Below are 18,693 nucleotides of genomic sequence, written 5' to 3'. Positions count from 1 at the left end.
AGTTTGAGAGCGGTCAATCTGACCGACCCTGGTAGGTTTAGTGCTATTAGTATGTTATTTAATAATTTATTTAAAGATTTTGGCATAGAATTAAGTAGTCATATTGTTTTTTGAGAGCCCACTACAACAGAGTGATTATTGCAGTTGTAAAATTCTCACGTTTAAATTATTTTGCAATTGAAAGTCTCAGGTACGAAACATGATCTTTTATAAAAGATTAATTATCCGCCCGCGGCTTAGCCAAGTACAGTATTTGTTTTTATTACAATTTAGGTTGATTATAACTTTTAAGAATTGAACTTGGAAAAACGCTCTAACACAAGTTTGTCTTCTTTTTTTTTTGGAGGAGTTCATATTTTGAACCTCTCATCTCTAACTTTAGTGAATACGGAGATACGGCTATCCTTTGAGAAAAAAAATATACCTTTCTTCCAGTCTTATAAGAGTTGAATTTCGAAAAACACACAAACACTTGCTTATTTATTTTTAGTGAGGCGCTTATATGCTAAATTTCACGCCTCTAATTTTGATGAACGTCGAGATACGGATATATTGTAAAACAGATTTTACCCCCTTTTTATCCCTTTAGAGCCAATAGTTTCAAAAATCCTTTCTTATCCCATGCCTACGTCATAAAACAATTACACTGTCCTAATGTTACTTTTCTAGGTACATCGGTTTGGGCTGGGCCCAAAATGATTAGATCAATGAGATTAGCTTAATGAGTGCAGTAATATATATGTGTATATACATATACATATATATATATATATATATGTCGGAGATGAAAGAACACCGGAGCTCTCCTTTGGAACTTTGGGAAGGTCCCGTAATGTTGTAATCTAGATTCTACCATAGCCGTAATTAAACAATTGTCATTCAACCCGAATGTACTTATTTGAGATTCGTGACGGTGAGCTTGGGCTCGAGGCGACAACCAGTCGCCAACGTAGCCGCGGTCAAGGGATGAACGTTTGTTTAACAAAGGTATAGAGTAACAGTATAGCTCTCCTTAAAAGAAATAGTTGCAGCGATACTTAACAATAGACATTTCAAGGGTCTCTGTCCCGTGGCTCGCCACACGCAGACCCTGTCCTCCGGGTAAGATGGTTGCCAGATGTCGATGCGTCTCCGCAGTGCATGTTCAGCTAGCCTGAGGACCCGTTATAAATCTTAAGATTTGGTTAACTAAAGTCCTTCAAATGGACAAACAGTCTTTGTCCCAACTACGGGAGGATAGGGGAAACCTACTTCCTCACGAACGACGCTTCCCGCTAGCAACTTTTCCTCAAGGGCGGCTAACGTCCTTTTCTAACCACCGACATAGAAATTGACCAATTAACAGCAACGTCAATTTCCCTCACTTTCCGAACGGAGGCTTTCTCCACGAATCCGATGATCTCGTGCCCTTGGGCACACCCCGTCATAGTTTTCCTCGGTGGCATCATCGCAACGAAAATTCATTCCTGCTTGCGACTTTATTAACGAAAAAGGAATAAGGTCTTCGCGATGTGTTAACCAAGAGTCGGACTTAGATTTTGTGAGAGCATACGTCTACTATCCCGTTGACCGCGAATTCGTTATCGAACCTAGGATCATTGTCATTAGCGTCTCGAGTATCTAATTACCACGGTTACTTGTCGATATCTGTAACAATCATACTTGCTCTAGTCAATATCTTCTCTATTGCATAACGACAATGTCTAATCACAACGAAGGTTCCTTTCACGCCCCTAACCCCAGCTCTAATCATAACGCTTCTCCGACATATATTTATATATGTCGGGGATGGAAGGACACTGGAGCCTCCTCTTTGGAACTGTGGGAAAATCCCGTAATATTGTAATCTAGATTCTACTATAGCCGTAATTAAACAATTGTCATTCAATCCGATTGTATTTGTTCGAGATTTGTGATAGTGGGATTGGGTTCGAGGTGACACAACTGGTCGCCGAACGTAGCCGCGGTCACGGGATGGACATTTTGCCTCGAAGGTGTCAATATAATGGGACACACGTTGTATTAATAATCAAACTCCAAGCAGAAACTGCCTAGCAACGGCGATTGGAACTTTCTCGATGCTTCGGTCCAGTATATAACAAACGAACGCAATCGTAAAGGAAGGAAAATTTCCATCAGTCTATTATTCGTGCGGTCGCCTTGGAGAGTTACACATCGAGCAGTATATACAGAGCGTCCCAGCAAACGTGTTTGTGTGTTAAAGTATTTTACGTTTAATAAAGAGTTATCCTGTTGACCGTGGATTCGTTATCGAACCTAGAATCATTGTCACTAGCGTCTCGAGTATCCAATTACCACGGTTACTTGTCGATATCTGTAACAATCATGTTTGCATTAGTCAATATCTTCTCTATTGCATAACGACAAAGTCTAACCATAACGAAGGTTCGTTTCACGCCCTTAACCCCAACCCTAATCATAATGCGAATCCGACATATATATATATATATATATATATATATATATATATAGATAACTTTAAAATTCTATACATTTAGTTCTATGTGAAAAATATTTTTTCATTTAAATTTGAAATTAAGTATGTGTTTTGTCACCTACTTGAATATTTGAAAAATGTAAATAACATTAGATTTAGGTAGAATAATATCAATGAATCTAAACTACTATAATTACCTAATCTAGTATTTGTTTCTTATTAAATACAGTTATTTGTCATTAATTTTTGAATGCCTTATATCTTCGAATATATCAGGCTATTGTCTTTTTCAAATATTTATGTCGAAGTAGTCACCACTTCTAAGAAAACTCTACATCTGATCTTTTTAGTTTTCTCAAGCATTGAAGCCATCGATAGCGTATAAACAAAAGAGTGGGACGAAGGCAGACCATAAACAGTAGACAGGCGACGATGGCTTCGGGGTTTTCAGTTATAGGATGACACTGTTAGCGCGCAGATTGGGACCAGCTCAAATTATATTCCTACTTGTATTTACACTTCTGTATTAAAATATATTTTTTACTTTACAATTTATCCACGCGTTCCTCTGTTCATACGTTTAATAACCTCAACAATTTACTTATTAAGTATGTATATACTCAATCACAAAAAAGGGAACTTACAAATTTTGAAAAAGTTGGGGACTTTGCAAAAATGTAGTTTAAATGACGTCAACGATTTAATCAGTTTTTGTTGTTATAAACAGAGGGTTCGTGGAGACAAAACCGTTCCTCAAAATAATTGCAAATTCTTAATATGTAGTAAATTTACGAAACCACGTAAGACATGAAAAGAAGTTGTAATCATAATTGTGTAATTTCATGCTCTATATTATGGTGGTAAAGAATTTTTAAAAGACCCTTCTTTTTCAAAATTTACTCGCATCATCTTTAATATTTTATAAGAAATTTTTAAAACCATGTACATAGATGTCGGTATGTACGTAGGTACATACATTCAATACATACACATATAGATATTACAAAATTTTTAGAATAGCCAAAATCAATTTTTCGTTCAAGAAAGTGTACTGTAATGAATGATACGGTTTATTTGTTGGAACAGGAAATGATTTCGCTATTACTGTCACGTTGGGATTACATTGCTACAAAGTTTCAAATTTTCCTAGAGTTTTGAGTTACCGAATTTCTCTTGTAAGTGACATAAAAATCTGAAAATTAAAAAAAATAGACTGACGATATTTTTACCTATATTCCTGATTTATAATAATTCGCAAAAGATCGTTCAACGAAAATCACGTGAAATATTATTTATTAACAGGTGTTCTAAGAGCGCATCCATTATATTGTTTAATAAAAGTTGTTGTTACGAATTTCGTACTTAAAAACACCCCGTTAGTTATAATAATCCGTAGAAAGATAGCGAATGAAAAATTGTGCAAAATATTGTTTAGCTATAGCTTAGCTGCAACGCGTTCGTTGTGCCTCGCCGTTAAAAAATATACAGTATACACTTCCAGCCCGTTATCCAATCTTGTTTTACGCCACTTTATATTACTTCATTTTTCGTGACCGTTATTCTATAGTCTACAGTCTACAATCTACAGAAACCAAGCTCGTCTCGACATACGCTTACACGACGAGAACGTTGCAAAACAAAAATTTTTCTATGCGCGAATCTACGTGTAAGCGTCCTCGTGACCTGGAATTAAATAAAACATCGCTTTTCATCGGGACGAAACCACGAAGGCGTCGCCAGAGGAAATTGAAACACGGTATTAACGATAGTCTGTATTATGTCGGGAGACAATATCGAGACGGACTTTCTTAACCAGTGGCCGATATCACGTGAAACAACCTGCATCGAAACATGCGACGTTAATAAAAATATAACACGATACCCTCGATTCGTGACATATCCCGTCAGAGTATATCCAAGCGTTGTAAAATTAAAGATACATGAAGTAAAAAATAGTAGGGTATAATGAAAATACATTTTTTTTTTTTAGATATCTGATCATTCCATACCTAAATGATGTCATACTTATATACAATATTATAAATTGTGTATACATATAATGGCTCACGAACATATTCCAATATTAAACACAGGAAATTTATATGAATATATTATGTACATTATACAAAATTTGTGGAAATTTCTGTAGCACTGTAATATGATACAACTATCATGATTGTAATAGGAAAGTTAAAAACCAATCCGAAAATGTATATGAAAGTTTATAAGACATTTATTGCAAACATACACTTAATGAAGAATTAGTATACAGCATGGATAGTAGCCTCACTAAATATTGTGGTTTGTTAATATGGTGCATAATTAACTATTCAAATACGTTGGTAAATTTTGTGAAGTGTATGTTTCCAATAAATAGTCTGTAGCTTCTATATACGTACATTTCTAAATGTGTTTCAAAGATCAATATAATCAATATAGTCGTGTCTTGTTACAAAATTACAAAAAAAAAAATTTCAAACTTATTTAAATTTATATATGTGGACACACGTATACTTTCGTGAGTCACAGTATATAACATAGTATGTAAAAATATCAATGTTATCGTATTTGTTGATGAGCAATGTATTATTTATTGCTTTTTGACACGACATTCCTCCGTTTTAATCATTTTATAACTCCTCTCTTGAAAACTTGTAAAAATTAAAAATTTTTTTATCCTTTATGACATTTTGTCGTTATCAAATTATATATTTTGTCGTCAAAATAAATAAAAGTTTATTCTTGTTAGGTATAGAAAATAAAGTGGATGACGGAACAATTTCCAACTGTATTTTATTCTACATATGGAATGTCGTTTCTACTGTGTGTGACTGACCATTGACACGATGAAACAGGCTTTCCGGTTCATTAATATCGAGCATTTCTCTATTGATGTTATTTGTAATTCTCTTAATTAGTGATTATGTATACAAGTTACGGTAGTTACTACTTGATCCTACTTTAACGATTCAAAATGCAAAATGCAAAGTAGAGAAAGATACTACTTATGAAATAGCTTGATACGAGTATATACGAGTGCAGGCGCTCACGAAAATATAATATTTGAACATTTATAAATATTTATAAGTTAACCTCTTATAAATTTATATATTTATATGAAACTTGTAATTTTTTCATATGGGTAGTATCTATATGAAATGCAGTGCAGTCCTTTTAGCTTTCTACTTGATTCATCTGTAATTCTACAACACCATATAGATAACAATTTTTCTTTTTTCTACATTTCATTCCTTTTCGTTTGCTTTTTCTTCCAACGCCTACACGATCAAAGAACAGACGTTTGATCAATTTCTGAGGGATCGATACACAAACGTTCCTTTCATTTTCAACCATGCTTTCGCACGCAAGAGGCACTGATAAAGGCAGTGGTATAATGGTAAAGGATTTGAGTTTGAACGAGTACACGGAAACAGTGGTCGCGTTTTATTTATTTTATTTAATAGAAATTCTTTACCGCCTACTAGCACTAAAACACCGTTTGTTTACAGCGCTTTGAAAATGGCACGACAATCAAATTAGAGAATGTCCGTTACGAGGCATCCGGTTCGTATAGCTGTGAAGTTTCGATGTCGACTCCTATTTATAGCCAGACTTCGGAAAGCGTTCCAATGAAAGTTATAGGTAAGAGAAGATAAATATCTACATCTATGTATCTTTGTATGTATAATAATATTTGAAACTCGTCATGACGCTGCTGTAGCGTTATCAGTTATAATCTACAATTTATGTTATGACTATGATGATACGGTATAATTTTTTACAAATGAAGGATTCAGCGAAACAGTGACATAACTGTGCCTTTTTTAAAAAAAATGAGATAAATCCAAGGAACAATATATAACCTTGGTAAACACCAATTACTAAATAGTAATTTCTAGAGAACGTTGTATAGTTATTTACAATATCCATCTTACCCATATCGATGATTTCTGAGTATGTGTAGAAATCAACGTTTTGAGCCACCTTTTCCTATGCATATAATTTGCAATATAAGGAAACTTATACGTTAGACATTTTAATTTCATTATGATACCATTTCAGGCGGAATCAAACGTTGGAAAAGATGCAAACGAAACAAAAAATTATATGGTGCTCTTTATTCGCATTTCTATTCGCCTTATCCTTCAACGCTAGTGTAGCAGATCGAAGCCCATCCTCTGCCCATTGTCCTCTGTTCGATCTTTTCACGTAGCTTTGCATTGTTTACTATAAATACACATTGTTTACTGAAATAAGTAAGTTGCAACCATTATACTGACGCGGCATTTTACTCCAACATGAAAGATGCTATTGAGAAAGATGCTAAGCTCGTTAAGTAGGTAAAATTTTATGCTTATCGTTTGTGCAAAAGTAAAAGAAATTTCGAAAAATTCCTCTTTTCCGGTTCGCAACCTGCCGCTGTTAATAACACTCCTTTTTTTTTTATTACAATACGAAATATTAAGCTGCAGCAAAAATTTTTGCAGACATCGTAGCATAAATTTCTTCAACATACTCATGTTGTATATTACAACAAATGCTAAGTGATCTTCTTTATCGATTGACGTAACGGAAGAATTCGTAAGTACACATAATAGATAACATAGACTGGATAGACTTTAGAATTCTAATTGCTTAGCATCTTCTCCTATTTGGCATCTTCCCCCTAATTACCTTATGTACTTATATCTACATTTATCTCAGTTTGATGGCCTAGAATTGGCTTTACATAGTTCATAAACATAAAAAAAGCTAAAACTAAACTTATTGATAAATACGATAGTATGAAAATATGTCAATTCTTTGATAATCCTTCTTTTTTATCTTTAAATACTTTATCTTTATATAATCATTCACCCCGTGAATATAATCATTGCGTTTCATTCATCTATTCGTTCATTCCGCCATCCATTTGATCTATTTTTTACTTGTACTTGTACCTTATTTCTCAATAATTATATTTTTTCTCATCTTTGTCTTCTACTCCTACTCCTCTCTGTTTATGTTTTTCCTTATTTTCCTATTATTTTCCTTTTTCCTGTCTATTCTCCGCAACCACCTTTTTCATGTTTTTATTTTTATCCAGAATTTCTTCGACGTACAAATTCATCCTATCTATCGTTTCACATTCCTCCTTCCAGTGCTCCAATGAGTCTTCCTATTTATGTCTTTTTCTCCTGTTTCGACCAGGACTTATTTGCTTCTTTCAAACTATCACATCTGATCCTGACTAAAATTCTTTCATCTTCAATTTTAAATATAAGAAACATCATTATAAAAGATCGAATCTTATATCTATAATATTAATAATTTGCAATTAGAGTATATTTATAGCTTTTAAAAAGTTAGTGTTTAAACTTCACTCATATTACAAATATTTCACAAGGCATCATAATATTTTATCTGTAAAGTATATCTATGTTATTCTACTTTCGTATGAAACGAAAAATTATAATAAGAAATATGTCCTTTGACGGACAACAACAAACGAGACAAAATGTCTTCTATTCCAAATAGATTAGTCACGCAAAGATTAATAGTGGTAGATTACTGTAGAAACTTAGGAACTATAATAGTAAATTATGAAGGTTGAACTTTGAAAAGTGTATAACATATTAAAAAAGTTCCCTTGCAATACAGTTATCTACTAATAAGCGAAAAGCAAAGTTTGAAAAAATTGGAAATGTTATAAAATGTGAAAAAGTACTTGTAAATCAGTTAAAAGAATTCTTTAATGTAACATTGCTGTGAAGACACAGGGAGATGAAAACATTGACTTTTATATTTTATACTCTAACTATTAATGTCATTTTTAAGTATTTGCAAAAAGTACTCATATAATCTATATAATCTATATGTAAATTCATAATATAGGATTTATTTATTCAGAAATATTAGAAATTAGGGTTTTCAATAATTTCTATTCTAAATGATAAGTTTATTGATAGATGTAGTATCGTGGAAAAAGGGCCTAAGAGATATCGAGTAAACCATAAACAAAGTCGCGAGAGCGGAGGCGCCGTCGGGCCCATCAATGCGTCGTCGGTTCTTCAATTGAATAGTTTCGTAGAAAAGGCCTACGTGATCCTGGCCACGAGCGGCTGCGGAACACATGCGTAGTGGGTCTAAGAAAAGACAAAGGTATGCTAGAACAGGCAGAGTCAGTGGAGAAGCCACAGAATATCAATCCGGAAGTCAGGGAGTGTGAATCGAGAAGTCGTTGTGTTGTCGAGAGAGTGTGGTGTGTGGTCCGCGTGAGAGAGAACGTTGGATCGGTTGTGGCGAGAGTTGCAAGTGAACCATTGAGTTATCCAGATTATAGTGCGTTATTGTGACTAGTTCGTGTTAAACAACCATCGTTCTTCTGCCTAATCAACATCTGTACAATCCAGTCATTGTAAATAAACCATCATTAAATCACAAATATCAGAATATAATAATAATATATTCCGCGATATTACATAGATGGATCCATTTACAATGGATTAAACAGGAAACGATGATCATTTAACATGAACTAAATACTAACTATAATAATGTATAATATATAATATAAATAATAACTAAGGCAACTAAATAGATAATTCACAACTCACAACTAATAATTTACAACTCATAGCAACTTGGCAACTCAACTCTCAACTCCTCATAACTCGAATCTTAGTTAACGACTTCTTTTTAACGTGGGGAAATCCTCATGGACGACCCGCCGCCCTCTGGGAGGCGACGGGGTAGTGTCGAAATCAAACCGACTAAAACCCCACGGTGGTCGTCCTGACGATTGGTAGGAGTGCCCGGGGACCCCCTGCGAATTACTCCAGGGCACTCCTTCGTTTTCTCCCTGATGGTGTTATCGGAAGTCATCCTTGGTTGATTGAGTCGTTAGCAGGGATCACTCCTCCTAACGCCACGCTGCCTGGGCCGTAGTGCAAGTCCGAGGGGAGGGAGGGGGGACCCAGATCCTCCTCGGTGTGACGGCACTCTTGATGAATGTTGTCCTCTCTCTCTTCTCTCTCGGCGCACTTCTTTGCAAGCATGACTTGCTCGCAGTAGGAGCGGACAGCGATGTACTCCTGTTGTCCCCTCAGCATGGCTTTTACGATCGCCTCGGAGGCCAAACTCTCGACGATGGCGAGTCGTAGGACACGACGCGGTTCTTCCCACGCCGAGCAGAACTCCAGCGTGTGTTGTGCCGAACACTTCGTGCGCGATGAGCACCTGCGTCATTCTGTACGTCAGCGGGAGCCCGCCGCGATCCCTCCAGGCCTCCCAGTTCGGTAGGATCGATTCAACGGCTCGACGAAGCCGTACCGTATCCTCGGCGGCAAGCTGAATGCGCCATCGTTCCTAGGTCTCGAGCCTTGCCTCCTCTCGGATGTTGTGGACCGACTGGCTGACGGAGGGCGTATCCCCGCCCGAGCACAAGCCCCGCAGGTGATGGTACAGCCGTCGGAGCGCTATGACCTGCAGCTCGAACGGAGGAGACGTCGCCAGTACAGACACCGACGCGTGGGATATGATCCAATATCCCCTGACTATTCGGATGGTGGTAGTTCTCTGCAACCTCCTCAGCAGCAGTAAGCTGCGACGACTCCTCGGCAGATCTTCCGCGCACATCGGGACCCCGTACAGGACCCTGGATCGAACCACTCCCTCGTACAGTCGACGAACTCCGGCTCCGACCCCTCCGATGTTTGGTAATAGGCCGCATAAGGCGTTGGCTGCGGCCGTCACTTTAGGGACCAGGAGTTCGAAGTGCGGCTGGAACGTTCATTAGCTGTCGATCATGAGGCCCAGGTATTTCATCTGGAGCACCACCTGTACTTCCTCTCCGCAGATGTTCACACAGAGGCCAGGAGGAGGAGTTCATCTACGGTATTGGTCGAAGAACCACATGGCCTCAGATTTGGCAGGTGACACGCTCAAGCCCAGCTCCTGGATGACGCAAACCGCGCACTCCACGGCGACCTCGCCGAGTTGCAGAGTCTCGTCAAACCATCGTCCCCCGGCTCGGATCAGAGTGTCATCGGCGTAGCAAACGATGCCCGTGCCCGGAGGCAGGGGGCGGCGGAGGGCCGAGTCGTACACCGTGATCCACAGGATGGATCCCAATACAGGGGGTCCCTGTGGAACACTCCGCTCGTCCGTCCTTCGCGTTTCTTCCTCGCTGTTGTACTTGTAGGCAACTCACCTGTCGCTCAGATAGTTCCGGATGACACGGACATGGTAGGGGGGTACCTGGATGCGTTCCAGCGCCTCCACTATCACGTCCCAGGGAATGGCGTTGAAGGCGTTTGTTACATCCAGCGAGACCGCCAACGCAACCTCGTTCTGCGACACCATGACCTCTGCCACGGCCCTTACACGATTCACCGTATCGAAGGTCGAACGGTCCTGTCGAAAGTCGTACTGGCTATCGTGCCATCCGGGCACCCGCTCCGATATATGGGCCTCCAGACGGGTGGCAATTATTCTTTCGAGAAGTTTACCCATCTCGTCCAGAAGGCACACCGCCTGTACGCCGTCGGTGAATCCAAGGGGCGACTCTCCTTCCTGAGTAGAACCAGTTTCGCCGTCCGCCATGCCTTGGGGTGCGACACCCTCCCTCAGGCATCTTGTAAAGAGGCGCCGCAAACGGGGAGCCAAGATGTTGATTGACTCCGCCCAAACCCGTCCTGGTATTCCGTCTGGTCCCGGTGCCACGTCTCGAGAGGCCATTCTCTTTGTTGCTTCCAGCAGCTCATCGTCGGCGACATCCATCTCTTCCTCCCATTCCACCGTCCAGGTGGAGGATGGTCGTGCCTCCCTTGCATCATCGTCGTCTTGCCAGGTGAACAACCTCCCGATGACGTTGGCCAGCAACGCCGGGTCTATGCTTGCGATCAGTGGAGGAGGGGCCAGGAGCGCAACTTCTTCATCACTATCCGGTAAGGCAGCCCCCACGGATTCCGATCCGGATTCGACCGCCTAAACAAGGTCCCTTCAGGACCGGACTTTCGCGATCTTGATCTCCCGCTGTAGAGTACGTCGCGCTTCCTTGTACGCCTCGTAGCAGCGGGAGATTTCCTCTTCATTGTCGCGAATCCGTCTACGATGCGCCCTCTGAAATACTCTGCGGGCCCGGATGCAGCGAGTCCGAAGCTCCGCGATCTCGTGTGTCCACCAATGGACGGTTTGATGGCGTTTACCACCGGCCACGGAGCGCGGCATCAAGGCGTCACACACCGCGCTCATGTCTTGAAGGAGGGTCTCCTCGTCGACGCTTCTTTCCTTCGTACGCGCGTCTTAGCTACAGGCAGCCTGGAGCAGCTCGCGCCACCTTGGCAGTGGGCGAGAACTCTTGGATCTTCCTCCGATGCTGCAGGCCCGCGTGGCGGGTGTGGTAGTTGTTGTTACAGGCGCCAACTCCATAAAAATGTAGAGGTGGTCCGAAAGAATCTCGACCCCTTCGGCCACTCTCCAATCTAATACTCGTCGGAAGGCACCGGGGATAGTCCAAGTAATGTCGACCACGGACGACCCCCTCCATACCACGCAGGTGCTCGCCCAGCCCCTGTTAACTAATAGGAGTCCGAGTCCTGCGGCCCAATCGAACAACATCCTCCCGCGTGTGTCCATTCTGGGGTTGCCCTATTGTGACGAACACCTGGCAGGGAAGGTATCTCCTGACGCATTCTCCAACTCCGTCTAGAAAGTCCCCAAACGCGGCAAGGTCGCAGTTAGGGAAAACGTAAACGCGCACCAACACCATTCCAGCTCACTCGATGGCGACATAGCCGCTGCCATGATTGAGCAGGACGACAGGGGCACCCAGCGCCGGTGTCCATGCTACAGCTATCGAGTCATTCAGGTCCCCGACCCAGTCGGGGACTTCGGGAACACGATACGGCTCAGCCACCGCCGTCAAGGCGACCCCGCTCCCCCGGATGGTCTGGAAGGTCTTGCGCCCGTTTCGACCGTCGCAGGTTAATCTGGAGAAGGCGCTTGAATTCACTGCGCCAGATTCATAGCCTCCTCCCGGCCATCTACCGCTCCTCTGATACCTCCTTCGACGCACGCTGGATCCGCTATGCTCTTCTTCGCGACAGAGTCACGAGTTAATGACATCCTCCTGTTTTCCTTCTTCGGCAGGCAGCACGCTGTTCCTCCCATCCGGTGGGCCGTAGGTGCCCCGAACGACTCGCAGAGGGGGCACTTACCTAAATAAGACAGGACAGCCTCTGGTACGATGACCAGCTTCGCCTATAGCATATATACGTCGATCAGCGTCGATACGCACGTCACCCTGGCGTGTCCTAGCTCCAAACATTTAAAGCACTGCAAGGGCCTCTTGGCGATGGCTTCGACTCTTGCAATGGACCATCCCAGTGCAACCTTTCCTGCCTGGGCGAGCTTCCTCGCCCCAATTAGTGAGCAACATACCCAAACCGAGCCGAGGCCGTTTCTGGAGGTCCCGATCTCTCCGACTTGCACCTCCGCGGCGCCGCATCCCGCAGCCAACGCCAAGGTGTCCGCAGCTCTTATTTGGCGACAAACACGTCTATCCCTACCACACGCAGCTCCGCCATTCTGGCTGGAGCCGCGACTCTGGCCGTGGCCAGGTCCCAGATCTGCGCGAGGCGCGTCGCCAGCGTGGACGCCTTCTTCCGGTTTTTATCACCGGGGACCTCCAAGATGATAGCGCCGGTCATGTCCTTACGCATCTTAACCGCCTCGATGCCCACTTCTGTCAGTGGGATTTTCCCTCTTGCCGACGCCAGAATCTCCGCGTATGACGTCTTCGCACCCTCGCCCAGGGTCAGGGACACCGCAGATGATCGCGGTGAGCGAGGGAGCACAGCCTTCTTTGGCGCTTGCACTGGCACACCTTTCGAGATTTTCGCCGAGGTCCCCGTCAATGCGGCAGCCCTAGGTTTCGGGCTGCCCTTTGTCTTCCTCTCAGACTGAGTGTCTGTTGCGGGTGATGCCGTGTAAACTTGGCTCTCCAACGCCGTTTCTGTGACTTCCTTCGCCTTTTTCTTCTTTTTCTTCTTCTTTGGCTCGACCACCTTCCACTCTCCATCCTGCTGCTCCCTCTGGAGCGATGGTAATTGGGTAGTGCTGGTGGTACGAGCCGAGGTTACCGAATTCCGTCTGGCTCGCGCCTCACGACTGTGTCGCCCACCTCTGAGGCCCTCTTCAATGGCCCTTATGATGGAGGGTCCAAGCTCCTCGACCCTCTTCTCCAGGGCAGTGAGACGCGCGTTGTCACTCTGTCCGTTGACGCTGCACCGAGAACACTCCTGGGACGCGCTCACCGCCATTCTCGCAAGCTCTTTCCATAGGGCCTGGTTTTCTTCCTCGAGCACCGACGGCCTCGCTTCCGCGAGGACAATATCAGATTCATCAGGCGCCGTGGTACTACGCCGCAAGAACCCATACCCGTCTCGTGCTCCCCTCTTAGTTAACGACTGCTCACAACTCGACTCTCAACTAACGACTGTCTGTTAATTCGTCTTTCTCCCTTAAGCATCCCTTTGTCTTTTCTCATAGCCCCACCACGTACGTGTTCCGCAACCGTCCGTGGCCATGGTCACGTAGGCCTTTTTCTGCGTAACTATTCGACTGAAGGACCGACGACACATTGATGGGCCGCTTGTCCCAGACCCTTTGGCGATCTGACCATGATACTATACTCGGCCATTTTAACAAATACATCTGACCTCAGATGTGCTCATCGTTACTGGCACTACTAACTCCAACAATGTCCCACAACTTCATATGATCAGCCAGCGTAGAGGTCGTTTGCGGCCCTTTGTGCTCACTTTTTCGCTGCACCATGTAACGGTCATTCCGTAAAACTTTTACCATGCGATACGACCCAGGGAGCTTCGAGTAGAACTTTAGCCCAGGACCGACCTGCGTCACCGTGATCGCCACCAGATCCCCGTCTTGTATGTTGTCACCTTCTTGCGTTTCTTGTTAAACGCTCTTCGCGGATAAAAGGTCGGACTGATAGCTCGTACCACCTGAAATTTTCTCATAGCTGCCTCATTCTCGTTTTTCATTCACTCCTTAGAACTCGCGTTCTCGTCATCCTTCATCAGGGTACCAACTATTTAATTGACCAGCTTATTTTCACCGTTGCGTTGCATGAAATTGTGAATTTTGAAAAGCTATTATCAAACTTGATTTACGTTTGTTCCATAAAGCTTTACGTAAACCAGAATCCATCTCTCGGTCGGGGCGGCCACTAGCTGTGCTAATATAATTAGTCGGACCGCAGTAATCCTAAGGAACTGTCATAAAACTAAGCATTTGTATTTTACCGTTAGGGCCTTTAATTGTTATAAAATATATTCAAGTCGAGACGTTCCTTATGGTTATTGTTCCATCAGGTAAAAAATGGGTAGGTTGGGTTTTTCCCATGTTCAACGGTCATTTCCACCCGTAAGCTACCGGTGGTGGGGCGACCAACATCCAGCAATAGTTTTCCTCTGCGACAGCATCGTCACCGAACTTCACTGGTTTGACATCCTTAGATCAGTCAACATCTTGACTGGTTTTTCATACGTTGACCAATCAATATCTTGACTGGTTTATCAGTCTTAGATCAGTCATCTGTTTAACTTATATCTATACGCGCCGATCTGTGCGCAACTGTCTATGTCCACAAAGTTGTTGGAATAAAGTGTACATTGTAACCTGTTACTTCAGTGTTATAATCAGTTCAACCACCTTTATTACCTAAACGAAATAGGGGATCGATCATTTCATGGCGTCGATTATCTCATCGTAACGGGAATTTACGACTCCCGTTGGCGTGCTTCCTCGCGATCGCGTCTCTCCGTGAACGGTCGAATACTAATATTTGCATTTATGTTTCTGAAACGAAGGAAATGAATAATAGAGTAATTATGTGCAAGTATGTATAATACGCGTTTGTTACATACATCATAAAACGAGATTGATATATAATACATAAGTAGAGATAGAGCCGAGTACCATTAAATTCAATTACATCCAATTTTATATTTTCCAATTATTTATACATACCGGATACGTAATTCAGTATTCAGTATTGGATGATCAGTTATATGTTACATATTATACGAAATGGACATGGATTTAGCAAATTAATTTTATTATATGTTGCTTTGATAATCTTTTATTCAAAGTCTTACTAATAAATGGAAAATTAAAACGAGGAAATAAGATGTTTTCTTTAAAAGAAGAAAATGAAAAATATCGTACTTTGGTTCGATATTTTAAATCAATCAGATAAATTCGAAAGTGCGATTATTTTAGAATAAATTCTGAGACGCATTTTTATATTCTGCGTAGATGAAGCGAAAGAAACACTTGATAAACAATCATCATTCGTCTGAAAGATCTCGACCATGAATTCTCAGTCACAGCGAATCGGATGAAAAAATTATGTATATCGACAAGTATAGACGACATCGAACGATCAATATACGTGCAGTATGTATAACATAACAAAACCACTTGCATTTATTGTATTTCAAGGCGTTTAATGCGTTTATTCGTGTATGTGCACGGACGTATCCGAATATGCATCCAGTACAAACGTAGCCTAAGTTGGCTCATGTCTTTTCCAGCTACGCAATTGCAATTTATATTAAAATTAAACAAAAATACATTTGTCTTCGTAGGATTCTAAACTTTTATCGAACGTTAATCTGATACTAACACTTCACTTTATTCTTTCATTGATCGACTGGTTAATTAAGCAATGTTTTCGTTTATATGGTAAAATAAAATCGTGATAAAACACAATATCCTTGCAGTAAAATTATGTGACTTTTATCGGCATAAGTCATAACAGATCCATACAGGTTAGAAGAAATTATATAATGTAATATATTTGCAGATATAATTCATAGAAGGAATAATGTATAATTGCAAATACGGAATTTATTCTTTTTAATCTAAAATGTTTTTATTGTTGGAGTTTTCCTGAATAATAATTAATGGTATTTAACCAAACAATAATGTATATAATTGCAAATTGTCAAGTTATAAGCATAAATTATAAACTTTTCTTTTATGACTTAGTAATTTTTCGTATCTATTCTTCGTACTTGTAATTATTTCCTTAAGAATATCTACTTCAATAATCTATAATCAGTTGATTGTCATGTTCAACATAAACTTGTAGGATTTAGAAAAAGATGATAATGTTTGTGCAACAGTAGTCTATAACCGGTACTTGTCATTTTTCAATTTGATAATATTACTACATAATTAGTCGATTATTGTGGAAGAAGGCCCAGATCCCGTGGAAAGTCCTGTCGCCCCTTTTAGATCACTTTTTTTCTAATACGTACTACGTATATTAGAACGTATCATTCTATACATATAGTATATACATATACATATACATAGAATAATACATTCATTGGGATTAGGTTGGGATTAGGTTGTCATAGTTGTCATAGTTTGAATAATTATATTATGTTTCTAGTGCAACTTGGCTTCCAGTTACACAGTTGATATAACAAACGAAACATTGTCTTTGTAGGTAGATATGTATATTTATCTTTGTTCAGCGAACAATAGATGAATAAATTTCTATAAAATATTTTCTTCTATTAAATGTAGAATACAGAAAACTAAGAATATATTCCTTCCGAAATATTTAAACACTCGAAGGGTCAATAATCTATCAAACATACAAAATCATTTCATTAATTATTTAATAAATAATGCGATTAAATTTTCGAAAAAGAAAATATATGTTATTGAGTATATGTAGATATTGGTTAAGAGCAATATTGGTTAAGATTTTTGTTTGAATGTAATAAATTTTGTTAGTACTACATGCATATATAAAGGTACATTAATTACAGCTTAGTTATAGCTTATTAAAAAGGGAAAGAATTTTCTGCGTGACCTAATAAAAATGAAGCAAAAGTAAACATTTAGCGAAGTTTTCTGTAGCACTGAATTGTTCTTGCACTGGTCTTCTCCAGAGTAATTCTATTCTAATTAGTGTTATGAAATTGTACAGTCCCACAGACTGAAAACCCAAAAATCACGTTCGAGAAAAGCATGTACGTGGTCGGTGAAAGTTTAGAGGCAAACTGCACCTCCTCGGCTGCGCATCCAGTTCCTCACTTGACTTGGTACATAAACGGCAAGGAGGTGAGTAAATATCAAAGATAACAGTCAACCTATTCAACAACTCAAAACGAATTAATTTTTATTCGGTAATGTCCTTAGCTTTAACCATTTAAAGTATAGTTACATCTTCATAATGTTTGTTTTTCTTCACGTGTCGTCACTCACTGACAGCAGTCGTGTTTCACGAAATTTTCTTTTCTTTGTCTATTAACGTCAACTTTATTCAAAGGATTAATTTAATTAGTAACGCTGTCGTGTATGTCTTTAAAATTTTATTTATTTTCATATTGCTCGTTAATCTCAAATTTCAATTTTAATTTCCAACATACTTATATTTCCTAATACAATAAATATATAATATTTGAAGATTACGAGGGAATTATTTCAAGAAGGCGATGAGTCAAATTTCAATAATACTGTAACATTCAATATTATTATAATTTCAATATTATTAGCATATACCTAGATAATATATTACACATATGTAGATATGTAAAGCTAAAATGCAATCAACATTATATTAAACATATATATTTGTAAACAAATTATACTAGGCTTTAGGTCTATATCTATGAAATTTTGTAAACAATGAAGAATATATTTAATATTATAATAATCAAAATATTTAAAGTATTCAGTACAGTACAAAATATATATGTATATACATTTTAAACCCAACCAATTTAATAAAACAATTAATTTTGGTATTAAGTAAAGGTATCTAAAGTAAAGCATCTTAGAAATTGAGCTATAAATGTAAATGAGTAATTATATTTGCACAATATTTAAATTAATATTTTATAATTTTTTTCCTAAACAAAAAAATACAAACAAATGAAATAGATTTTTGAAATTACTTTTCTATCGATTGGCAATTTTAATGCGTTTTATTGGGTATATTTTAAGAAAATGTGTATTCAGAGGTTGAAGTTTTCGATAAGCGGCAAGTTAAGTTGGTGTTTAGTTTAGTTTAGAATAATCATCGAATAATCGACGGTACGATAAGTTGTGTAAGTTAAATCGAGAGTTAAACTTTGATATTATCTTTTCGATATCCATGTGTAATACTGCTTTAACTTTTTTTTATGAAAGCGTACAGGAAACTCTCC

General features: G+C 39.9%; 1 protein-coding gene across 3 annotated transcripts in view; it reads left to right on the top strand.

Moving 5' to 3' along the window:
• Window positions 1–18,693, top strand: part of LOC122568081 — a 43,637-nt gene that overhangs the window by 12,894 nt on the left and 12,050 nt on the right. For all 3 annotated transcript variants that reach the window (XM_043727419.1, XM_043727416.1, XM_043727417.1), the window contains exons 3-4: window positions 5,968–6,100; window positions 17,472–17,605. In XM_043727419.1, coding sequence (XP_043583354.1) covers window positions 5,968–6,100; window positions 17,472–17,605 — 267 coding nt within the window. The remainder of the gene's footprint in view (window positions 1–5,967; window positions 6,101–17,471; window positions 17,606–18,693) is intronic.

Source organism: Bombus pyrosoma, linkage group LG6 (genome assembly GCF_014825855.1).
Source record: "Bombus pyrosoma isolate SC7728 linkage group LG6, ASM1482585v1, whole genome shotgun sequence".
NCBI classification, from domain to species: domain Eukaryota; kingdom Metazoa; phylum Arthropoda; class Insecta; order Hymenoptera; family Apidae; genus Bombus; species Bombus pyrosoma.
This window is presented reverse-complemented; position numbering and strand designations above follow the sequence as displayed.